General features: G+C 50.6%; 1 protein-coding gene across 1 annotated transcript in view; it reads right to left on the reverse strand.

The window, feature by feature from the left end:
• Positions 1-26058, reverse strand: part of GRIK4 (glutamate ionotropic receptor kainate type subunit 4) — a 415050-nt gene that overhangs the window by 82429 nt on the left and 306563 nt on the right. The window contains exons 10-11 of the mRNA XM_045080424.1: positions 22187-22339; positions 21391-21495 (exon numbers count right to left, since the gene is read on the reverse strand). Of these exons, the coding sequence (XP_044936359.1) occupies positions 21391-21495; positions 22187-22339 (258 nt within the window). The remainder of the gene's footprint in view (positions 1-21390; positions 21496-22186; positions 22340-26058) is intronic.

Consider the following 26058-nt stretch of genomic DNA (forward strand, 5'->3'; position numbering starts at 1 on the left):
AGCTCTTTTGTTTTAGCCTACCGCCCATAATTCTGATTCCCTACATAAGAACCAGAACAGTAGAGTGGACAGAACTGACAGACACTCGTCCCTTCAGTGAATGTTGTTTGAGGGGCTCAGTGGGTGAATGAACCAGAAGAGGGAAGACCCGGGTCATTGTCCTGGCTGACGCGCTCACTAGCTGTGAGAACCTAGACAGGTTACTTAAATCTGAATCATGGTTCCCCCATCTGTCAGCGGGGGTGGTAATTTTTGCCCGCCTTCTCCTCAGAGCCAGCTGAGATCCTGGCTGTACCAGCTCGACGCTAGATTTCTCAGCCCGGCCCCAGGAGCATGGATCCCCAACGCATAACCTCCGAACGCTGACTGGCCCTCTCTGAGTGTGTCTGCTCATCTGTGAAATGGAAATAATCCCAGAAACGTCACTGGGTCCTTGTGAGAATATATTTGACACTATTTTCCTTCCTCTTCCCCACTGTCTTCCCTTTAAGCAGGAAAAACACCCAACTGACAGGTTTCCTTTCTAGAATGTCGCCTATACCTAAACTCAACCTCACTGGGTGTTTAGATGGTTTGTTTTCTCAGTGGAACCTCTTGTATGAATATGTGTGTGTGTGTGTATGTGTGTGTGTGTGTGTGTGTGTGTATGTGTGACATACCAATACATTTCTACTAGCCAGAGCCCCTGGTAAATCCCTTCTGTGGCTCTTGGGTTGGAGGTGGGCATCCAGGAGACATGGCTGACAACTGGCTGGAAACCCAGTGAAATGCACATGTCCAGCTCTGCCAGGTACCTCTAGGCACCAGCAGCAGCTTTCCTGGAAAACCCTCCCAAGCTCCATGGATGGCATGCGGCTCTGTTTACCAGAGCTGGGCTCCAAGTTCCTCTTTTGGAAAACAGAACAACCATGAAGACATATCTCACCCCTGGCCCTAACCCCCACTCAGTAGGGCTGGAGAGTGGCGGGTCTGGGGGAGTCAGTAACCCTCTCTCTGTATCATGGTCGGCAGCTTAAAGAGGGGAGGGCCAAGTGAGGACTGATGGTCTCATAGGCGAGCCTTCCATCTGCCAGAGGGGAGATGACCCCAAATTGCCTTCCAAGCCCCTCTGAGGGTGCCACGTGGAGAGGAGCGGCAGCCTTCACCGCTGCAAGGGCAGATGGGTCCTGGACACACACTCATTCATTTCTCGTTTACAAGCAGAGTCTCATGCTATCCACACGGGAGACCCCATTTGACAGATAAACCAACTGATGGCTGAGATAAGAGTTCGGCTACCTTGTCCTAGGGTCGCCTCACCCAGCAGCCGAGAAGCCCAAGCTTCAGCCCCAGATGCGTCTTCCCAAGCAAGCCTTCACGGCCATCCTGTCTGGCTCTTCCAATGTCCTACAGCGCAATTGCGTTTGCCTGTCTTTTCCACTAGCCTGTGTGGGGCTGGCCGGTGTGTGCTCACGCCCCAGCATCTTGCTTGGGGGCTGGTACTTGGAAGCAGGGGAGCCAACATTTCATATCAGCAGATTGCTGCTGCCGGTGGAGTGTGGGCAGAAGACAAGTGAGCCCCCTCTAGCTCTCTGGAGCCCCTACTGCTTCTGGAAGGGACCGGCCTCATCTGCTTGCTGCTGGAGCCCCCCACCTGCCCCCTTCTGCAGGGAAAGTGGGTGGGGAGGATGATTTTCTAGCACAGAGTAGAATGGGAGCAATAGTGACAAGACACCTGTCATGCTAGATGTGTTCTATCATCTCTTTGAACTCTCCCCCCAACTTTGTGGGAAGCGTTGACATTTTGATTTATGAGGAAACCAAGGCTCAGAGACATTCAGCGGCTTGCCTGAGGTCACCCGCCTGGTGGTGGTGCGTGGGCTTGAACGTGGAGTTCTGATCCCTAAAACAAGACTTTCCTGTCTGCTGCTATCTTCTTGGTGGCAATGCCAACACGGGCTCCATGAAAGCAGGCCTGGCGAACCAGAGAAAGGAACATCAGCCATCCAGCAAGAACCCTGCACCGCTTTTCTGTCCTGGGTTTTGACACTCCACTGCCAATGTCAAGTGAGACGACTCCTCTTGAAGGCTCATTTCCCTACCTTGAAAATGGCTAGAATTGGCTCCCAGTGGTCTCTTCAGGTGGGAAGGGCCAGATTTAGACAGAAGGACATAAACAATTGGGCTGGATGTCACCACTGAGATGTGTGGGACAAGGACAGAATTTCTCACAGTCTCATCTGTCACCTAAATGTGCACCTCACACCAAGAGGGCCAGCAAGACCTCAGCAACTCTCACTCCCACTGCCCCACCTCTGCTCTTCCTGGAGGACCCAATCTTTACTAACCAGCCCCCAGGCCAGACTCCTCAATCTTACCCAAGCCATCAGAGAGGGTCCCAAAAAAGCCAGAGATAGAAATGATTTATCCGGAGCCAGATCTGACAGCCTGATCTGACACCCCACCCCGCCCCGCCCCACCTCTGGGGACACAGCAAACAGACTAATTAGCCCCTGAGCTCCAGTCAGGAAATGAATCTCCCATTAGTCCCCAAGAAATTAATAAACTCATCAGATGCAACAAAGCAGCCTGGCAGCTATTACCTAGAGCAATCTAATTACAGAAAGGCGGTGGGAGGGAAAGGGAGAGACAGAGCCAGGCATCCTGGGGTACAGGCTAATTGTCCCACCCACTGGGCCCCTTCCACGCCACACACATGCCAGGGGTGGGCAGGAGACACAGCTCTCCTCACTGACAATCTGTAGCTCTGCCTCCAGCCAGATTCCCTCGCTCCACACTGCTGACACCTGTCCCCCAAACTTCCTGCAGGAACAGCTGTTTGGTCATCCTCTGCGTGCCTACACGCGCCGGCCTGATTATGTTGAAATGATGTCTTCCCAGAGCCCCCTCCCTGTACTTTCTCTCTCTCTGCACCATGTCCATAGACTTGGATGGCACTGATCGCCTTGACGACACCTTAATGCAGGTAAGAAAAATGCACCCTCCCCCTGGGCTGGTGTGGCCGCGCAGGTGCTCAGCTGGGCATGCTGGATTCCAGCCTCTCCTTGCCCTTGAGTCTGCACCATCTGTACCATGAATGCAGTGGCCCCAGAGTGGGGGGGACCCGAGTTTAACATGGCTGTTCTGCTGAGGAGCTGTGTGACCTTGGGTAAGTTGCTCGATCCCCCTGAACCTCAGTTTCCTTCATCTATAAAATGGGGCAGAAAATAGTAATTATTACCTCATAGACTCCTTAATGAGACTAAAGGACATGGTATGTATGTGAGCACTAGGCAAGCATTCGTTAATTTAATTTTTAATGCCATGGTCTGAGACAGAAGATGGCATCTCTTCCGTGCCCTATCACGGGCTTTACCAACCCAAGTCACCGAGCTGGTAAGTGAAAAAACACAGGATTCAAGACAAGGCCAATATGCCGCTCCCTGAAGATCATAATATTTAAAAATGTGTACCTCTTTTCACAACTGATTCTGATGCTCCTGGGAAAAGCATCTCGTGATTGGAGTGTTTCGTCAAATGTGAACATTTCCGTAAATCAATGATACGGGCAGTGTTTGTGTGTGCCCAGAAAGAATCCTTCATCTACCATTTCTAAAGGACACAGGGTTTATGTTAATTTGTGTTCATATGAATTAATAATAATTTTGCTCCTTAAGCAGTAAAATTTTGGAGACTTTAATTATTTATTTGAAAGCACTGTTCCCAAAAATTCTTTTGAAGAGAATTACACGTTCCACTGTCTTGTTAAATAGAGTGAGAGTCCTGACCTTCATTCAGTGTCATTGTTGCGAAGGCAGTTACTACCCTGTGCTGTGATAAATGCTGGTCTGTGTCACTGAGATGGGGATGGCCACTTGCCTTCATTTCTGTGCTTTGATAAGTTAATTTGTCTACTTCTCAGAGTGTCTTTTTTCCTCGTGAACTGCCACTCGGTACCGCTCTCAGGATAGCTGTGTTTAACCCCTGGGCAAGCAACCAAGGGACAGAACTCCAATGAACTGCTGTAAGGAAAACCCAGATAAGGCCGGATGGGCTGTCGGGGCACTGGGGAATGGATTCTGGGGCATCCATACAGACTGCCCGCAGTCCTTTGGAAAGGCCACTGCCGAACAGCTGAAGGAGTGTCCGAGACCTGCATTTAGTCTGTGTGTGACCCCAGATCGGTGGAAGCAAGGTGGTCACTCCCTCGGCAATACGCCGTGGGAAATGCTTGTCCAGGGCCATGACCCCAGGGTTCCCTTGCTGCTTCCCGAAAGAGCTGGTAGCGTGTCACGTGGGGCGTGGAGGGCCACATTAACATCTACACCGTGACCGCAAGGCCCAGGGGCCCTAAGCAAGTCAGCAAACCTCCCCAAGTCTCCCCCTTCCCTGGCCTTACTGAGCTCCCTCTGGACGAGGGGACACTCTGGTCCCTTGTTCTGTTCACCCGGCAGCGGGCAGTGGTCTTGACACAATCTCAAATACGATTCCTCTAACCCAGGCTTAACACCCTGCAATTCTTCCCATTTTGGTTTAAGGATAAAGGGCCTTCCCACAGCCTACCAGGCCCTGCACGGCGGGCCTCTGCCCACTGCCCATGCTCATCTCACACTATCTTCTCCAGCTTTGTCTGTGTGCCAGTCCTGCTGACGTGTTCAAGTGCAATGTGTCCCTTCTTGCCAGGGTCTGTGCGCATGCCATTCCCCCTCCGGAATGTTCTGTGCTGCCTACCCACCCTGACCCCCAGGCCTCATTCAGCCATTCAGGGCTTGCAAAACCACAGACTACAGGCGAAACCTGGCTTCTTGCCTGTTTTAGGAAATAAAGTTTTATCAGCACACAAGCTACATCCATTCACTTACTTCCTATCGGTGACTGCATTCATAGACGAGCGTAGAGTTGCAAAGTCTAACTATTTACCATCTGGACCTTCAGAGAAGTTTTCCAAGCCTTGATCGAGGTCACAGATGTTAGTCCTTCAGGCTACAGTTCAAAAGTCACTGCTTCCAAGTGGCCTTTCTCTCCTTTTTCTCCCAAAGTCAAACTTCTCCCCAAACTATCTTCTCTTCTCTTTCCGAACATATGTCTTGGGCTCTAATTATGTGCTCAGCAACGAGATCATTGCTCACTGCTTGCCTTTCTTGCTATGCCTCCAAGGGAGAGCCCTCTGCTGTCCCCTCGGGAGGTCAGGTCCTGCCTGCAGCAGCCACATGTGCCCCTCCGCCACAGCTCTCTCCCTCCCCGCCTGGAATCACTCAGAGCTGTCATTTTGCCTATTTGTTCTCTCCCAAGTAGGTAAAAAGGGATTCATTTCTAAAGCCCCAAGGAGGGTGGGCGCCTGGGTGGCTCAGTGGGTTAAGCCGCTGCCTTCGGCTCGGGTCGTGATCTCAGGGTCCTGGGATCGAGTCCCGCATCGGGCTCTCTGCTCGGCAGGGGGCCTGCTTCCCTCTCTCTCTCTCTGCCTGCCTCTCTGCCTACTTGTGTTCTCTCTCTGTCAAATAAATAAATAAAATCTTTAAAGAAAATAAATAAATAAATAAAGCCCCAAGGGATTTCCTCCCATCTTTGCCTGTATCTGTGGGTATGGGCTCTGTAACATTTAATATCTTATGTACATTGGAACGATTGTTCTTTGCACTCAGCGCTGCCAGGATCTAGCTTCTAGAGAAGCTGACATCACTCCACGGCCAGGCAGGGCCTTCTGCTCCACAGCCAGAGTTTGCAAATACTTATCGATCACCTCTGCATGCTGGGCACTCTGCCACTGGTTTGCTCACATAAATTTCCCTGATTCTGCATAACAATCCTATTATTTTTCCCACCTGAGAGTTGTAGACATTTCCGACAACAGTAATAATGCTTAATATAGGTACTTGATACAAGTTATTATTGAAAGACTCAACGAATTAATGAAAGAATCAAAGGAATTGAGACTCAGAGATGTCAGGCAGCTTGCTGTGGATTCTAGCGAACAGAAGGTTAAACTGGGAGTTGCAGCCACGTTCTATTTATTTCTGTACCGTCTGGTCAAGTTGGGACGGCTGCAGGCTCTCTTGATGTTAGGATCTGGGCCTTTGCACATACCTCTTTGATGACTATGAACTTGTGTTTTGGACAGTACAGCTCTGAAGGGAGTCTCCTACAAGATACCACAAAATCGAGGCCAAGGTGCAGGGAGGTTGCTAGACACAAGGGGATGGAGGGTTGGGGGATGCCCCAGAAGACCCACATCTTCTTTCCTACTCTGCCGTGCATAAGCGGTGTGATCTCGGCAAGTCACATAACGTCCCTGAATCTTTCTCATCCATAAAATGGAAATAAACGAACCCATTGCCCATAGCACAGCACTGTAGCTGACCATCAACCAAGATAATATTAAAATGGCTTTTGATGAGCCAGAAGCAGCCATGGGAATGGAAGATAATAAAGTACTGTCTGTCTGGTGGCCATGCAGCTGACCAGAAGCCAGGAGATTTGACATCAAGTTCCATCCTGCCCTTGCCATGTGGCTTGGGAAGTCAATTTTGCCTCCTATGAGGTAAGGGTAGGCCTTCCCTTACTTCTCCACTTACTGGGCTGATCTGAGACAATCCCAGATGTGACACAAATTTAAAGTCTTATCCCAATACAAGCATTTTTTGTTGTTGTTTTATTCCAGATCCTTATTCTCTGGGACCAGCCGAAGCTGGATTAACCATAACCAAGGACTCATTTTCTTGACCTCAGGTTCAGGGTTCGAAGTTGAAATTCTCAAGAGGAAGGATGCACACAGTAACACGTGAGGGTCTCCTTGAGTGCACAGAACTGATTTTGACCTATAGGCAGGACCAACGACAGGCAGATGTGAGACACCATGACTAGAGACCCCTGGAATTAACAGAGACTGAGTTATAGTTTCAGAGTCTCTACAGCATAGGGCTGTACCTGGCTTGAAGGTCAGTTCAAAACGGACCTACTAAACTAAACCCCTACCGCAAACACCCCAAGCATGAAGGAATTAAACTTTTATAGAATTTAAATCCGGTATCTCCAATCATAAAAGCTTAGTTTATGCAGGAGACTGGGTCACAAGGAAGGACACAGTGGAGGGCCCGAGGGGGTGATCTGGGGAACAAAGGGCATTGCTGATGTTGATCAAAGACCTTGTTCTCTTAGCCAAAATATGCTTTTAACACAACATATATGCTTACATGCAGAATGCTGTGAAAATTCAGGATCAAACGATAACCACAGTAAATACCAAAGGCAAGAGATCAGAAACAAGCCCTGAGAAAACTGGGAAGACTTCACATCAAAGGAATGTCTACCTGTGCTTATTAAGCCACAACTCAGTTGGTCTAAGGTGGTGTTTTGTTCGAGCATGGCTGCTCCCCATTAGCGGTTTCTGAAATCAATTTAGTGGGTCAAGACCTGCATCTTAAAAATGAAATCTAAATCCAGACTAGATCAGAGAGTACTGCCCACGGCAGGGGCCGCCATGATTCATAAGCTCTGGTTTCAGTTACGTACAGGCAGGTGTCCATGCGTCCTGGGTTACAAAACCCATGTGGAAGTCTTGCTCCCAAAGTATGGAAGTGCCTGGCATAGGAATGTGGACACCTTGCCTGTTCACGCTCATTAGCTCAACAGAGCTCCTGGAACAAAGCTGATGCTCAATAAACACATCTTTGGCCACCATAAACTCCAAGTCCTCATCACGTATAGCTCAAAGACTAAGAAAATTATACAAGCTAATACTTTTGAATACTTACTGTGGGCCAGATACTAGACTGAATGCTTTCCATTCGTCATCTTACTTAATCTTCCCAATGACACTACTAAGGAGGTACTGCTACCATCCCTATTTTACAGACTTGAAAACTGAGGCTTGGGAAGGGTAGGTTAATGCAGATTCAAACCCATGCAGGGGCACTAGACTCCACTGTCCCCAAGATTCTAATTCTTCCAGGCTATGGATATGTCATTAAACATTTAGTAAATATCCGAATATTTACGTCTCATCCATTGTTATTTGCTACAAGGTTCCTGTCTGAGAGTCCACACTTTTCCCTGTCTTTGTTTCTGACTTCCCTACCTAGAAGAAGTTATGTATTTATTTGAGAGACAGACAGATCATGAGTGGGAGGGTCAGAGGGGAAGGGAGAGCAGTGCCCATTGCACTTGTAATCATATAATTATTTCAGTTATTATTTGTTTCCAGTCTGTCTTCCCCACTACACAGTACACTCCATGAATGATAAGGCTCTGTCTTGCTCCCTATCACATCCCTAAAGCCTAGCAGGGCATCAGTGCTTAGGAAACAGTTGGTGATTGCATTGATAAATTCCCCTATGTAGCTCCAGCTCCCAGGACAAGGCCTGACCTATAACGTGTCATGGGTGCCCAGTAAATATCTGCCTAATTATGTTATGAATTTCCTTCAGGCAAGTCACTTCCTTTCGGCCTTACCTCTCCTATAAAGGAAGGATAGAGTCTAATCCTATCCAGCTCTAACCTGAATTCCTAAAAATGACAGCTGTATTTATAATGTGGTATAGTTTTCCAAAGTGCCTTGGGGGAAAAGGCGGGGAGGGACAGTCCTGAGAGGGACAACACAGAGGCCTTGGAGAGGTGACCAGAAGCTCAGGTGCACAGGCACAAAGGTGGCCACCAAAAAGGGATGTGAGGAAGGGCCCTCTCCCTCCTGCCATGAAATAGCTCTCCCTGTGCCCCATGGCTGACGCCTGGCTTCCCTCTAGTAGAGCCTGGTCTTGGAGCTAAGACACTGTGTTTAGTTAACGTGAAAATTAATCGGTGGTATTAACACTTCTACACTGCGGACACCACTGACAAAGGAATGGCTGGTCTGATGTGAGGGAAGACGGTACTCTTCTTCTCAGACCACACCTGAAATCCTGCGAGTTGTTCCAGCCACTGCTTTTTAAGCAAAGCACAGACGAACGAGCTTATACTCCAAGGAATTGACCAGGAAGGTGAGGAGACTGAAATCGTACTATATAAGGAAAAAGGAAAGGCAAACAATGGGAAGGATAGAATAGATGTGTGGACCCAGGAAGCAGAAAAAAGGGCAAAAGAATTCTGACCATTAGATAGCAAATCTTTCTAATAATGAGAGCTTTCTCCTTTCTATAGGTAGTGAGTTCCCTGACATGGGAGGCATTCAAGCACAGACTCTACTTCATGAGAACACACTTGCAAGAATCCAAACATCTGATTAGAGTACTGGTCTAGAGGACCTTTATTACTCCTTTTGGCCCCAAGATTGTAGGATCTAGCTTCTACTTCTATACCAGGGAAACCAGGAGGAAGGCCAGGGCATCAAGGAACAGAGGAACATTATAAAAAAATAAGAAAGTAGGAGTATGGGGTAGTGAATGCAGAGAGAAAAGACCACCACAGGACAAGTTCAACAGCTCTTAAGTGGACTCATTCCTGGTCTCTCCTGGCTGAATCTCATCACAGTAGATTGTCATTATTTGCAGAAATTACTGAATTAGGGGATGCTGAGTCACTGCTCCTAGGGGAAAAGCAGGGTTCAGTTCCAAGGAGCCTCTGTTGCATTTTCCTCAACCAGTTAACACATAACCTCGTCTTATGTGTGTTTCTGCTTACCGACACCGTACATCACACATACTGTCGATTCACTCATACTGAACAACAGACTACAATTCACACCTGCACCATGCTTCTGGAACACCTGCATTTTGTCCGGAAGGCACACCATGGCTTTCTGGTGCTTCCGTCCGCTACCTATCACTTCAGCACTCCGCTGGGGGGCGGGGGCGGTCATCTTAAACAGCACTGGAACCAGGAACAAACCCACCGGTGTGAAAGGCTTGGCAGTAAGTAGACCACAAAAAAGGACACAGGTTTACAGTACGAGGACCGAAAGCAGAAGCAGATCCTGCCCATTCTGCCTCAGCCGGGAACGTGCCTATTGCTGCCTCAGTTTCCACTCTTCTCTCCCTGTCCGGAGAATTGCCCCGAGTACTGGTTCTGGGACACAGACAGGTGCTAGGGGGTAGACAGTTTTGCAAAAACGGAACCCGTCAATAACGAGGAGACAGTTGCATTGTGCGTGTGCTCAAGTGTTTGGCTCGTGCGGAGATGGGCCCAGACCTCCATCCCGAATCCCCGACCTCCGGGATAGCAAGTGGCATTTGGCCCGGCCCTTACTGCTCCGGCTGCCAAGGAGAAGAGACCCATAGCGGCTATTTTCAGGGACTCTGGCGACAGATAAATACTGTCCAGGGCAGGAGCGGAGCTCAGTGTGTAGCAGGCAGCTCGGACTGAAAATGCCGCCCTCCAGAGACACGCTCGGGGGACTTCCCAGGCTCTTCCAATGGCTCGTGGCTTCCGAAGGGCAATTTCCCCACACAGGGCAGCGAAGGGGGCCCAGACGACTTTTCCTTTTTGTGTTTCTGCTTCTCTTTTTTGGACAGAAGTACTTTATAAGTTGAATAATTTCCTTTATTTACATCACTTTCTCCCTCTCGCTGGTGTGATCAACAATCTCACAGACTCTCTTCCGAGCCTCTGGGGGCGGGGGGAGGGCCAACATCGGTCCGGCTCATGCTGGCACCGGCCAAGTGCACAGGAGAGCCTGGAAACAGGGAAACCCAGATGCACATCCCTCTCCCGCCTCCCAGAAGCTAGTAGGGATTTCAAATTAGCTGCTAAGGAGAGAATTCATCAGAGTGCTCAGGCATGCCTCAGATTTTTCATCTTCCAAGGAAATTACTGCCAATGAACACGCCACGGTCGGGGCATGGAGAGCTCCTGGCTTCATTTGTTAAACTCGCCAGGTGGAGAAGTGTCTTGGGAAAGCAGTTGTACTAATAACACACAACTTTGAGCTCTGAGCGGCAGATGCCAATTGAACTAATGGTTCTAATGAAGTGTCTGGGCCTGGAGGAGCCTGGCTGCTCCCTGTCTTTCAAGAGTCCACTGGATGCTAAGCTCGCAGGGAAGGCCTGAGAACGGCCCGTCGCTGCCCCCACCGGGATGCGGGGCCACAGGGAGGTTGCGTGTGGCTGGGCCTCACGGGACTCTGAGCAGATGGGGGAGTTTCTAGTTTGGGGGCATCGGCAGCTCTCGTCAGGGCAGTGCTACATCAGGTAGGCCCTAGAAAGTTCTATCGATTCTCCCAGGAAGGGAGCCGTGACTTCTGGGCTTATCTTCATCCCACCCAGAGCCAAGCGGCATGTGTGAAGCTGCCACATGAAGGACCAGACGGAGGACAGAGGTTAGGGGTGGAGAAGGAGAGAAGTAGGGGAGGGGAAGGCCACGGGGAGCCCCTCCTGCAGCAAGGGGGGGCTGGGTGGCAGAACTGAGCTCCCCAAGCGGGGGCTGGGCTTCTTGGCATTCCCGCAGCGCTCTGGACTCGGAGCAGGGGTGAGGTAAACACATGTCTCAGCCCTGCTTTGTCCTTGTTTCTGCCCTGAACCAGGCTACAAGCAAGACTCCAGGAAAGCTGCGTACAAAGACAGAGAAATATAGACACAGGCCTCTCCAGGAGAGAGAGGACAGGACTCAATTCTGCACAGTACGGCAGAATCCTCCAAGCACATCTACAAACAGCCTTTCGTTTTGCGCTCACGATCATTTTATAAAGTCCATAAAGCAGGTATCATTAAGACCATCAGCCCTATTTTACTGGGAGGAGGGGGGACACAGAGGAATAGAACGCTAGGGTCTCGGCACACGGCTCCCCCTCGCCTCCCTGGGCTACCCCCAGAGCCGGCCTGCTTGCCCTCAACTGCCCACACCTCTGGTCGGTGGCGTGCCCACCTCTCAGCAGAGCTGATGACGTGGGCTGCTTCATGAGACCAAATTAGCAGCTCGGCCTCTTCTAGCTCTCCCAGGCATGAGCTGGCTGAAGAGGCGCGGAGAAGAGTCACTCTGCACTGGCAAACTTCCCCAGGCTGGGCTCCGGCAGGATGCGTGATGGGGCATAGTATAAGAAATATATTTAAAATGCAGCACTTTGCAACCCCGCTCCTCTGCCCAAAAGCAGCCCCCCGTTTGGAAAATTTAAGTAGCTCTAATTTGTTTGGCGGCTGATGTGTGAATAAGCTTCTGCAGTCGGTGAATTTCCCGTCAAAGCTGATAAGCAGGAAGTGCCAGTGCTTTGGGAGAAAAAACCAGATGCACACGGGCCGGGGAGACAGGAGGAGAGAGGGACCTTCAGGCCACACCCATCCAAAGCCAGCTCATCTGCCCCTCGGCTGTCTGTCTTCCGGGGGGTGGCCAGGAAAGCCAGATGCCCTCCTGGGAAGAGGGATGGAAGAGCGCGTTAATTCACTTACAGACGGTACTCTCTGGGGGAAGGGAAAACGTGTGTGGTGATTTGGGGCACCTCCCATTTCACAGCTTCAAATTTCAGTTGCCAACACAGAGGCTTGTCATAGGAACCCTCTCTTTGAACAAACTGGGGAAAGGTAGCTTTTAGAGAGCTCTCACAACAAAATCCTAGGTCCCCAGGGCTCCAGCATCCCTGCTGGATGTGAGTTCCTCAGGGCTAGAGTCACAAGTCTGGGGTGCTCCCTGCACACACCCCAGTCTCTTCTTTGCTGGTGCATTGCTTTCTGCAAGCCTGTGCTGAGCCCCACTCTTGGCAGGGCGGGGCTGGCTTTGCTTTCAAGGATGAGGGTCAGAAAACCCCCAGCAGAGGCAGAGCGTCCAAGCCCCACAGCACCAGAGGACGCTTGAAGGTAAGCAGGGCCTGGCATGTGATGGCCTCACTGGGGAGCTGCCATTTCACTCTGGGAGCAAACGGGGCCATGAGGGGTCTTAGGACCTGGAGTGACACACGCCTGTCCGCTTTCTCCGGAGGGAGACCTGGACCCGTTGACCCTTCAGGGCTCCTCCCGCTCTAAGAATTTATGACATTCGAGGAGACATCAGCTATTTCAAACCTCGGACCAATTCCCCTTCTCCCGGCTCCTTAATTAAAAAGAAGACGCAAATGACTTCTCAGTAACCTTCAAAGCAGCCCCCATCCTCTCCCAGAGAGCTGCTTGCCATCCCAGAATTTCCTCATCAAAGGCAAAGCGCTCGCTGGTTCGCTGGCTCCTGGGGAATGGCCCACCAAGCAGCCTCCCCAGCCAGCCCACTCTTGTCAGCTCTGTCCCCCAGCCAGCGAGCTGGCACTCGAGGCTGCTGATTTCCAGCAATCAAACCCCCGCTCCGGCGCTCCGAGCCAGGCTCCGCAAAGGCAGCTTCAAAGGATCTGCATATTTATGGTAAACTCCTTCCTCAAATTGAAAATGTATTAGACACTAGCAATCAGGACACTCAGAGCAACGTCCCCCGCTCCACCCGGGAACCTGTCTGAGCCTTAATGGCTGTTCTCGTTAGCACACCAGCGCTGTCACAGAGGCTCATGATGGGAGGGAATCGGCCAAAGGGCAGGGCCTCTCCACGGAGGGGGGACCCCCTCCTCACTGCTCCCCCAATGCCACCTGCAGGCAATGGCAGCACAGACTCTCATGTGACAGGGTCTTTCTAGAGTTTTCTGTTGTTCTATGTTTGTTTGCTTTTGAAGTGGGGAAAAGGGTCTGGAGGTGGAGACAGGAGGGGATCCTACCAACAGTTCTGTTAAGATTGCCATCAAAGCAACAGAATTTGTTTGCTAGTGTCCCCGGCCGCAGAGAGCCATGGTGAGAAATACAGCTGGCTGCCTTCACATGGCTCGGGGGTGCTGCCGAAGTGAGTTCTACGACCATAAACACTGCCCGATCCCAGACGTCCCCGCACGGGGGGCCGGCGTGCCTGTGTGCGGGCTTGTCGAGGAAGGCGGCAGGAGAGGAAATTCGAGAGAGGCAGGCTGTCCCGCAGGAACTCAGGAAGTTGGAGCTGGATTCCCTGAACCTTCTGGAGGACATGGGACCCCTGAGTTCTTGGCTAGTGAGGGTGACTCACAAAAGCCATCTGGTTCATCCCCTGCCTCGTTAGAACTACACTCAAGTCGTTCCAGAGAACCAGCCCTTTGAAAAGCTGAGTTTATATCAGCTTTGGAAAACGAAACATGGCCATCAGTTCTCAAGGCTTTTTCCTCGCCCACTCTTGGCCAGATCTGCATATCTCTCCATTTCCATGGGAACAGACTTAAGTACACAAGTGGTCTATGGGAGGGGTGGCTCAGGGATGGTTTCTGCGAAAAGTTCACATGAAAATAACCTTGCATAGTTTGGGGGCAAGGGTGCAAGTAGAACAAGTAATTGACCCCAACGTCCAGAGTTCTGAACGAATCAAAGATTCGGAGGCTAATTCCAGGACGCAAGCTAATGTGGTGAAAGGAAATTTAGCATTTGTGAGCCAGTGCTCTCAACCCTATCCCATTTTACCCCATCTGGAGTGTGGTCCTCAATTTGAGCTTCGTGTTTTGATGGAGACCAAAACAAACCCAAAAGCATCAGAGGTGTGAGGTTTGGGGGCCATATTATATTGGGAACAGCTATGGGTTGTTGTTGGCAGAAGGAAAGATATCAGAGGCTCACTAGGGTAATTGTTGACCACAATTTTTGCCTTTCCCCAAAGATTATGAGCTCTTGAAGGGATCATGACTCATGTATCTTGCATTCCCCACCCTGGACACAGAGAAGGTGCTCCAACAGTGTTATGCAAAATTTCAGGAAGAAGTGAATAAATGAAGAAAAATCAAACTATTTTCAAATATTTGAAGAGTTGGTAAAAAGAACACAAAGTGGGCCATTGCAGCTGCTTCAGAAGGCAGAATGAGGAGGCAGATTTTGACCCTTTGCTTAGAAGATCTGGAAATATGTTCTTTGAGAGGTAGTGAACTCCCCAGCCCAGGGAAGGCTCAAGGAGAGGCAGGGTGGCCGCTTCTCTCGGGGACACTATGGAAAACATTCTTGCACTGGGATGGAAGATTAGGCTAGAGGCCTTGGAGGTCTCCCCCAACGCATTCTGGGGCCCAGATGCAGAGTCAAAAGACCATGGACTTTGAAGATAGCCTGGCCTGGACTCAGGTAAGCCTGGAACTCACTAGCTGTATGGATGTGGACACATTACTTTATCTCTCTCTGCCTCAGTTTCTTTGCCTGCAAGATGGAGAGAGTAGCCTTTATGTATGGCTGATACAAGATGGGAAATTTTAAATATCTATGTACACCACTCTGCATGGGGCATCACAGAGGAAACTTATTATCTCATGATGTCAGCAGAGCCAACGTTCTACCTAGCCACGGGAAAGCAGAAGAGAGTACCATGCAAATCTAGTTTCATTAATCCTCGGGTTTAACAAGGCCAAACGTTGAGGAGTTACCACCTTCACACAGGAAGAAAACTCAGGTATCCCCATTGTGATGTACAGGGATCCAATAGGAAAAGTGAGATCTGCCTCTTTAGCGAGGGATGTCAGGCCCCCATGCCTCAGCCCTCCTTCTCCCAAAGGCTTAATTAGAGCCTGTTAAGCCCTTTCCAATCCTCAGATAAAAGGTGTACTCATCCTACTACAGCCCTAAGAAAGTCACGTGGGGGCTGCTCAGAATCTCTGATCTTCAGACTAAGTTAAATGAAGAAAATTAAGGGCCCTCTCATGCTCTGCTTCTTTCTTTGTTCCCCTTGTCTCTTCCAAATCTGATTTATCCCGAATGAAGAAGGGAGATTATACTATTCCAATGTGATCTAGGACATCTTCTGGGGAACGGAAAGGGAGAATACGGGCAGGAGAATGGAGAGCTCACATAGGCGGAACAAGAGGATGGCCTTGGGGAACCCTAAAGCAATACCATTGACCTCTGGGCCCATAAATAAGCAAATGGGAGATGGTCCAGCTTCAGAAATACCACTTATGGGACACTCTAGGGAACATTTCCCCCCAAACAGTCTCCAATAGGAGCTCCACAGAATTCCAAGATGGAAAACCCTCTCCAACAGAATCAAAATAGTAATTCTTTTAATGGTAAAAAAAAAAAAAAAAAAAAAAAACCACCTCAATTCTGAAAGACTATTTTAAAAATGGCAATAATCCCTTAATCAGCCACCAGCAGGGAATATGGCATTTGGTTCAGACATTTTACCAATTACAACCCACTGGGTCCCTGTGTGGTGCTTTCTAAATAATCAAAACCAGCTCTTAATAGCCACTCACCCAGACAGGAAGAGAAAGAACAAAACCAAATCCGAAGGAGAAGACACCATTACTAAAGAAAGCCCAGCCCAGCAGGTCACCAGGGGCAGGTGACAGCAAAGCAACAGACCTGAGTGAAGTGTTTTGATTTGGGAGCTCAGGGATTCCAAGAAAGTGAGCAAAAGCCAAGAGCGGGAGGTCTAAGAGCATGGGCTTTCAGGTTGGACAAGCCTGAGGGTGAATTTTAGCTCTGCCCAAAGTCTTTGCTAATAGTGAACTCGGGTCAAGTTCCTTATCTTCCTGGAGCAACAGTTTCCTTATGTGTGATGTGGGGGTTTATCCACCTTCAAGGGCAGTCCCCCATGTCAGACAGGATCTGTGCCAAGGGCCCATGTGGTGTCTGATTCACAACAGGTATTCAAGAGATGTTATTGCCTCTGTTCCTGGTCGCTCTCCCTTCCCCTGCCAGCACCACCTTGGATGGCATTGGAAGAATATTCAAGCAGAGCTACTGACTTTCCTCCCACCCTGGAAAAGAAGCCCAAGTAATTATCACTCCCCAAACCATTTCTTCATCCTATAATAATCAGGGGAAGGACACCTATCAAGAGGTAAAGATTGGGTTGGTGATTGAGATGGGACCTGGGGACCAGAGCTGCAGAGCTCTGTCTGTGCCCATGATACAACTTGCATGGTATTCACGGGTATTCGCAGAGCCTGAGCGAGACAGGGAAGTAGCAGGACAGTCACCAGATCTGTTGAAGAAAAATGGGTAATAAAGCGGATTACCGCAATCCACTTTATAAATCCAATCAAGAATGGGTGTCCCTGGAGAAAAAGGAACCCTCGTGCACTGTTGGTGGGAATGCAAACTGGTGTAAGCCACTCTGGAAAACAGTATGAAGCTTCCTTAAAAAGTTAAAAATAGAGCTACCCTACGATCCAATTATCGCACTACTGGGTATTTACCCAAAGGACACAAATACATTAATTCAGAGGGAGACATGGACCCCGGTGTTTATAGCAGCATTATCTGCAATAGCCAGCTTATGGAAGCAGCCCAAGTGTCCATCCAATGATGAATGGATAAAGAAGATGTGATAATAAAGAATATTACTTAGCCATAAAAAAGAATGAAAGCTTGCCTTTTGCAATGACATGGATGGATCTGGAAAGTAATACACTAAGTGAAATCAGTCAGAGAAAGACGAATACCGTATGATCTCAGGCATATGTGGAATTTAGGAAACAAAACAAACAAGCCAAGGTGGGGGGGAGAGACAAGGAGGGCAAACCAAGAAACAGACTCTTAACTACAGAGAGCAAACTGCTGGTCACCAGAAAGGGGTGGGGTGGGGGGAGGGGTGAACTAGGTGATGGGGACGGAGGAAGGCACGGGTCGTGATGAGCCCCGGATGACACAGAGACGTGCTGAGTCACTATTTGTACACCTGAAACTAATATCACACTGCATGTTAACTAATTGGTATTAAAATAAAATCTTAGAATAATGTGCATCCCTTAGGGTAGCGGAAGACCAGAAACGTCTTCCTCTTTGATGGACTCCTTGGCTCAAAAAGATGGGAGTGGGGGGAGGTCAAGAGGAAATTCTATGCACAGAGGGCACTATTTGTCAAAACACAGCCTGTGGCCTCCCTATACTGTAATTGGCTCTTTGGGTGCCAGACAAGAATATGCAGACCTACGCAAGGCAACCCCTTTTACTGACTCAGAATTTACAGCTGTGGGGCCTGGGAATGTATGATTACAGCAAGCACCTAGGTCATTCCTCTGCACGTTTGGGTTGGAGACACCCTACCTACACCAACCGTGTATGCAGCTGAAGAAGGACCAGTAGCCACTGTTCAGGATGCTGCAGACCAGAATCCCCTGATGGGCTGGGCTTGGCTGAGGTGAGCTGAGCTGAGCTGAGCTGAGCTGAGCTGGGCTGAGCTGGGCTGAGCTGGGCTGGGCTGGGCTGGGCTGTACTGGGCTGCCCTGGGCTGGGCTGGGCTGGGCTGAGCTGGGGCCTGGAGGGTGGTGATGCCGTTTCTTCCCAGCCTGAGTAGTGCCTACTGGACAAGCAGAGTTAAGGGAAAGAGGTACTTTGAGCCTAACCAGCTGTCATTCAAGCAGAAGATGGGGTCAGAGCCTCCAACCAACTCTGCCACTGTGGGTGTTGCCTGGTGGGAGGGGGCTGGAAGGGGGCCCCTTCCGGGCAGTGCTCTGAACGCAGGTGTGAGGTTCAATGGGGAGCCTGGGACTGAACCTTCTATGGAGTGCGTCTGGGGCTGGGCATGAGTGTTATGTTCTCCTAACTACGTCTTCCCCGTGATTATCCCCACGCGCTTCATTTCCTTACCCTTTCTAATTTTTCCTATAGCGCTGATCAGTACTGACGCTGTATTATGTAGGATGTGTTTGCCATTGTTTATCCCATACTACAATATAGGCCCCAGGAAAGCAGACACTTTGCCCATTCTTTAAAGCCTGTGCTTAGACAAAAGTCAGGACCATAGTAGGCACAACAGGTATTTACTGAACACAGGAATGAACGTTCTTCATTTCGCAGCCCATGAGCATACTGGGGCTCACAGAAGTCTGCCTGGCAATTTCCCTACAGGCTGGAGGCTTCCTTTGTTCAGGGAATTAGGAGCCCGAGGGCATGATCTGAGGTTCCTAACCCCAAACTGCACTTATTATTTTCCCGTGTCCCCTGACTGTGAGCTCTCCCAGGGCCAGGGACTGTGCCTTCTGTAGCTTGGTTTCTTCCGAGCCCAGCACAGTACCTGACAGAAGGAAGCGGTGTCATTTCTAGATCAAAGAGTGGAAATGTTACAGCTACTAGGGAAAATCGCATAGAAAAAGGGAGGCATGCTGACCCTTTAGGGTCAAATCCACACTCGTAGGGACTTGCTTCTTCTGCATAAATGTTCAGCCGGGGAAGCCAGAACTTTCACTCATACTGAGCACATGCTCATCGGTTGGTTAGAGAAATGAGATGACCATTAGGTGATACTCCAGCCCAGCGTTTCTGGCTATCTACCTAACCCTGGACTCTCTCCTTTTATCTTGTTGTTTTCCAAGAAAGGTAATGTGGCATCGTGGCCTAGCATAATCACTGTCCTCCCAGAAGGAAGGGCTGAACCGGAGCCCCTCAGACATGGGAACTGATGGCCAGGACTCATCAGTGTAGTCTAGGGTTTTGTTAGAATCCCCCTGCATACTCAGTGACCACATCAGTTCCTGGACCCTACCCGAGGTCTATCCAATGGGACCCTTGTACAGTGGAGTCTAAAAACCTGTGTTTTGAACAAATTACCAAGGCGATGTTGAGGCATGATTTGTCTGTCATAACGGTTAAGAAGGCGAGCTTCAGAGTCAGAAATGTCAGCTACCATGCTAACTGTTCAAGGCCAGGTCTGTCCACCTCCATGAGCATCCTTTCCTCACTTATAAAATAGGCATTAAAAAAAAGTACCTATTACCGACTACCAACTAAGAACAAACACTAACTAAGATGGAACAAATAACCTGCATAGTCCTATAACCATTTCAGAAATTGAATTTGTAATTTAAAGGTTCCTGAAAAACAAATCTCCAGGCCCAGATGGCTTCCCTGGAGTGTGTCACCAAACATTTAGAGAAGAATTAACAGCAGTTGTATACAACTTATTCCAGAACACAGAAGAGAAAGGGAACACTTCTTAATTCATTTTGTGAAGCCAGAACCCTGATACCTAAAGCAGACAAAAGGAATAAAAAAAATTAAGTAAAAAACCCTTCAAGCCCAAGGCAGTAACCACTCAGAACATAGATGTTAAATCCTCAACAAAATATTAGCAAACCAAATCCAACAATGCCTACAGATTATACACTCTGTCCAAGTGGGATTTATTCCAGGGGTGTGACACTGGTTAAACATTTGAAAACCAATTAATATAATCCACCCTATGATCATGCTAAGGAAGAAAAGTAATACGATTCTACCTGTTGACCCAGACAGAGCACTTGACAGAATTTAACCCCCATGTTCATGGCAAAAACTCTCAGGAAGTTAGAAAGAGAAGGGAAAGCCCTCAACTTGATAAAGAACATCTATAAAGTTCCAGGGCCAGCAGCACATTTAATGGTGGAAGGCCAGAGTGTTCCCCTTAAGAGCAGAAACAACTTATCAATTTTGAACGCTGACGTTCTAGCCACTGAGCCGGACAAGAAAAGGAAATAGATGGTATCCAGATTAACTGTCTCTGTGCGCAGATGACAAACAAATAAAATGAAAATAAATGGAAAGCACCTAGTCTGTAAGGTTAAATGAGAAAACACATAGGACACAACCAATATGGTTTATGGCCGGTGGTAAGAGCTTAGGAAGCGCCAAGCTGCTCTGTGATGGTGATGATGATGATGGAGGGGGAGGAGAGGAAGGGGAAGAGGAGGAGGAGGGCAAAGAATCTGGATAACCTTGAGGAAAGGTGACTGTAGCCCCTTCTGGGCCACATTCCCGCGCTCAGCTACTCTGACAGTGCGTCTGGTTCCTGCTATAATTAGCTCATCAGTTCCAATTTCTCTGGCTTTTCTAAGGCTGGAGGAAGGTTAGCTTAAGAATAGGGGGTTGATTATCCAGATGACGGGGCAGTTGGGAGACCTTCAGGGAGGCTCCTGGAGGGGCTGTGCGGATCCCTGTCTCCGCTGATGTGAGAGGACCGGACAGAGGGAGAATGAGCTCATGGAAAAAGGAGGGAGCAGTAAGGGGTTGAAAAGGAGCTTCAGAGGACGGAGCTATCCAGAGCTGATGGGAGAAGATAGGTAGCAGACAGGAGGGGAGAGCTGTGAGCAGCATGGGTGGGCGTGGGTCGGTCAAGAAAGAGCCAGCAGGAGGGAGCTGCCCGTCCACTCCAACACCAAGGGACCCAGTTGGTTCCTTCCCTGTGTGCTCTCGGGAGTCTGATGCTGGCTCCAGCGTTAGGGTGAAACTCAGGGAGTAGAATAATTCAAAATGGTGGGCATGGCCTGGGAATTTCTTCCTTAGGTGATACCCTCTTGCCCCCCTTCCCCTACAGAGCATGATGGCCTCCTTCTTGGTATTCTGCTGAGGCTGCAGTCCCTGACCCACACTAGCTGATTTGGTGGCCAGAAGTGGGGGAGGCTGGTGCATGCCGGGAGCCATGCATAGGAGGCAACCTGTAGCTCCCGGCAATAACCGAGAGAAGGGGCCATCCTGGGTGCCAAGGAGATATGGGATGAGAGAGTTGGGGACGCAGAAGGGAACAATGAGGAAGGATGGGCCATCGTGACTGTGGAGCCAGACTTACCTGCCGAAAACCGTTCCTGGTGAACTGTAAGATTTTCAAGGCATAGTTGGACCTCTGGCCTTTGCTGTTGAATTCAATGTGGCCGGTGAGACCTTCCAATTCTACCTGTCCAAGAGAAAGTGAGTTACAGCACCAAATAGGGCCCGTGTCCTACTTGGCTCTAAGCATTCCACACACGGGCTATTTAAGGATGCCTGAGAGAAAGCAGACCATCAAGGTCCATTCTCCTGCCTGTCTCTCAACCACAGGATCTTATGACTACAAATGTGATGTTTCTGGAATGAATTCAGACTTGGCTGGGGCTGGAGTCGGAGAAGGATGCCCCACACCCAAGGACCACACATAAAACAACACAGTGCCAAGATGGCGGCCTGAACTCCAGTTCTCCTGTGTTCCTCCCCGAGGGTGCTATTTGTTAACAGAATCTATCCTTTTTGGGAAGCTGCTCACCCACCTTTGGGTCTGCAGGGAGCCAGGAAACCCCTGACTCTAAATGCAAAACCCACTCTGCACCAGGCTTCTCTGACAGGAGAGGTCTTCGTCGTGGCCTAGAGATCCATGTCCATCCCCTCAGGGGAGCCACAGCTGGAGATGTGGCCAGGAAAGCCAGCTCCAGACTATGCCTCCTCAGTGGGGCGTCAGGGATCAGGGAACAACGGTGGCCCACGGTGCAGGGAATGGTGTCACTGCGGATGGCTGTTTTATCCAGGGCTGGGATATTCCGAGAAGGCCTGGAGGCGCAGGGCGGCAAGCAGAGCGTCCCACCCCCCACTGCGGGGCCCCAGCGGCCCCTCACCATACGCAGGTAGTTCATGAGGCTGGTGCCGTGCTGCCAGATCTGGGCCGAGCCGCAGGACAGAGGCTTCACGCCGATCTCCTGGCTGCGGTTGAGCTCCTGCACGGCGGTGACCACGGCGTAGACAGCGTCAAACAGCAGGGCCGAGGACAGCTGGGAGGGGGCGGACGGCGGGCAGGAGGGCAGGGGTGGGGGGGCCCAGGGAGAAGGAGGGATGGGTGTGAAGGGGGTGGAGAAGGGAAAGGAGGAAGAAAAGAAGGGAGGGGGACAAGAGAAAAGAGAAACAAAGAAGAAATAAGGGCACTTGTTTGTTGCTCGGGGCCACTGCCTGGCTCTGGGACAGCTCCACTTCCCCGAAGCATTCAGGCGTTTGCTGGAGGCAGGCAGGGGTGGCGAAGGCTTCTCTGGGATTGGACCACCCAGCTGTCCCTTGGAGCCCCAACCACTTTCAAGGATGTCTTTTTCTTTCTTTGCCCCAAGGAGGTAGCAAATCCCGTTGCTGTCCGAAATCCCCAAGAAGGGGATGGGGCTACCGATCTCGGGAAGAGGGAAGAAACCTGGACACTACGTTCAGATCTGCCCATTGCTCGATGCTCGGCCAAAGGTCACCTCTTCCTAGAAGACCCCAGGAAATGGCATCTCCCTGGATATTCCTACTGTCGGTCAACTGCTCTGTACTACTCAGTGTGATGGGTACTTACAAAGCACTTGGTAAACGCAAAGCCCAAACTGAGCAAGACTCTATTCCTGCAAGAGGCTGCCGTGGATAGGAGAGGGTGTAGGGGGCGGGGGACAGGACCCAAACAAGGGTAACGTGAAACCGAGTGAGCGGACACACAAAGGTCAGGGCAGGGCAGGGTGGGGTCCAAAGAGGAAGACCATGTTGCGTGATCAAGGAAACGTTTCTTGGAGGACACAGCGTGGGAACTGAGCGCTGAAGGATTTTGGTAAAGACATCACTGGATCTGGGAGGGGGAGCAGCTGGGGAAAGGGAAAAGGGCCTCCAGAGGTGGAACTGGACATGCACAGGGGTGCAAAGTGTGGGACACACTTGGGGGGGGGCGCATGGGAGGGGAAGAGGCAAGAAACCAGCAATGCAGGCAGGGATGATTCTGCGGAGGGAGTCAGAGCCCAGGGTAGAAGCCCAGGCAGCTTGCTCAAATTTTCTTCTCCCTAGTCTAACTGCAAGCTCTTCAGGCAGGAACAGGTAGGGTCATCATCTCTATACCCCACCTAGCATCTAGCACCGGGCCCCAGCATGTGGTAGGCCCCCCAAGACACATTTCTAGAACTGAATTAAGTTTTGGGTGAAATCTGCCCACAGAGGCTCCGCCAAAGCCCTGCCCCATGTATTAACCCAATGTTTGCTGCTTTGGGTAGGGGCGGAAAATCAGAAGCTGCCTGCCCTGGACGACACTTGGCTGTTCACATACAGTCCCCAACAAGAAAACCTACTGAGTGTAAATGACAATAGGGACAAAATGCACAGGAGCCCTGAGTGGCAGGCCATCCCCTGTAGGGGCAGTCATATCAGGATCTGTCACTTCTTATAACCTCCTCCTCCCTGGCCAGGCCCTGGGAGTCTGACCCCTCCAAGGCTGGAGGCAGGGAGACCATGTGATGACCTCTGGGATTTTTTTCGAGCTCTCAAGACAGAGTGTAAGCATCTTGAGGCGGGGACGGGGACACCCAGAGTCTAGATTCCAGCCCTCACACACGTGCTGAGCAATCCCGAGCACGCTGGAAGCCTGGAGAGAACAACGGCTCCCCGTAAAGGAGAGGCAGCCCCCTGGCTTGCGTGTCTGTAACGTGTTCTGCCAACTGTGTACCCCCTGGGTTCTGGCAGGTGTCAGCCCGGGGAGCAGGTGCTGGCTGAACGAAGGCTACAGGGAGTCGAAAGAACGGGGAGCTCAAGGTAGGAAACACGCTGGGAACAGGGACTTATTCCCTCTGCAGTTGAGCTGCCTGTTGGGCAAGGAGTGCTGTGATAGCGACTTGGTGGGGGGAGGGGGGAGCGGTGTTGACTTCAGATCATCTTTCTAAAAGTCAGTTACAGGGAGAACAGCCCAGAGAGCGTCCCAGCCCTGATCCGCATTCACTTGCGTTGCAAAACTGCCTTCTTCCTCCTTCTTCCCCTCTCCATCCCTCTCTGGCTCCTTCTTTTCCTTCTTTCCACATTTATTCAGCTCCTACAATGTGGCAGCACTGAGACCCCAACATCTCCCATTCTCCTTCAAGACATCCACACGGGCAGGAGCCCCTGCACCCGCTGTGCCTGGGCTGGGTCTCTCAGCTCCCTCACCCCTCCTTTTCTGTCCCCTGTCCCTGAAGTGCCCTGTGGCCTAAAGACCAAGCAGGCAGGAGCACGAAACAGAGCGATCAGGACCAGTAGAAAGCTCTGCAGTCAGGCTGAGCCGTGCTGACCGGCCACCTCCCTAGAGTCCCTCCTGCCCATCACCTCCTGCTCTCTCCTCCCCACCGCCTTCCCCTCTGCAGCTCAGCTCCTTCTTCATTGATCCCAGGCTCACCTGCAAGGCGCTCAATGCTTCTCGGAGAGCCTACAACTGTCCTTGTCCTTTGCACATAATTCATTTTCCCCCGAGCACATGTGGCTCCTTTATTAATGGACCTCTCACATTTCCTTGCCAAAAGGACATATGGAAATGATCAATGCTACAGACTCTCCCTTTCCAGCTTAGACAAACATTGACCCGAGGAGGGGGGCGTTGGTTACCGCCACTGACATTAACCCCCAGATCCTTCTGTTTGGCTATTTAAAGGATACAGTAAACTAATTTCTGTCCCACCTTCTCCTTTGTCTTGCCACTAATCTGTCCATTCAGAGAGTCTCAAAATCTCGGCCTATTAGACAGGAAAGGCTCCTAGACATCAAAGAGACCTACTCTCTTATTTTATCAGTGATGAAACCAAGGCTCGAAGAATTCACCTACTGCCCAAAGTCACCAAGCAGAACAGAGGAAGGGCCAGGACTGGAGTCCCAGGACCCTTTCTCCAGTCTGGTTTCCTTCTGTGTCTACGACATTGTCCTTCCGTCCCCTCGAGAAACCGGTGGTGAGTCATTACCCTGTCAGATTTATTCACATGCCCAGCCTCCCGGGACAACATGGGCAGTCTTCTCGATGTGGTGACCTTCTCAACAGCAGACAGGAGCGTGAGACTCGTGGGCCAGCGCTGGGGGTAAGGAAAGGTAGTGGGCAGGCCTCTCTCTCGTCCTGGGTTTGGCCATCACCCAATTTGCCCCTTGGTCCAACTGGTTGTCTGTCCTCATACTAGCCTCTCAGTAAAGAGCCACTTAGAAACGTCGTGAGAACAGGACAGGGCAGGACGGAGGCGGCAGTAGGAGAGGACCATCGATTGCCTACCCAGCACCCATTCTCCCCTTCTTCCTCCCCAGCAGAGCTCCTCCCACTGTGCGCGGGTCTCCTCCACTCCCCACGTGCTGCAGGGATGGCCAATCCACCCCCAGCTCTCAGGGGATCCTGAGTGGTCCAGAAATCCTTCCATCATCGCCATCATTGAATCGGGAACGGGCCAGCGGCCCAATTCGGATCCCCAGAGACAGGAACGGAGACCAGCGGGGAGGGATCACTTCCCAGAACTCTCCAAGAGAGGGAGTCCTTCCTTCTCCTCTCAGCACTGCCGTGTCAGGACACGGCGCCTGGGCCTGCGGCAGCCAGCCTGGCTCTGGCCTGAGCACTGGCTTGACAGAGGGGACGGAGGAACAGAAGAAAACTGGGTTTCCAGAAACATCCGTCCAGAGCCTGCCTTCCCTCCCAACTTGCTGTGACACGAGCTCACCTGTTTCCTTTTGGTGCATAAAGTAATTTAATACAAGACTTCCCTTGTTGGAA

This window comes from Mustela putorius, unplaced genomic scaffold (assembly GCF_011764305.1).
Source record: "Mustela putorius furo isolate JIRA1106 unplaced genomic scaffold, ASM1176430v1.1 tig00000460_pilon_pilon_pilon, whole genome shotgun sequence".
Taxonomy (NCBI): domain Eukaryota; kingdom Metazoa; phylum Chordata; class Mammalia; order Carnivora; family Mustelidae; genus Mustela; species Mustela putorius.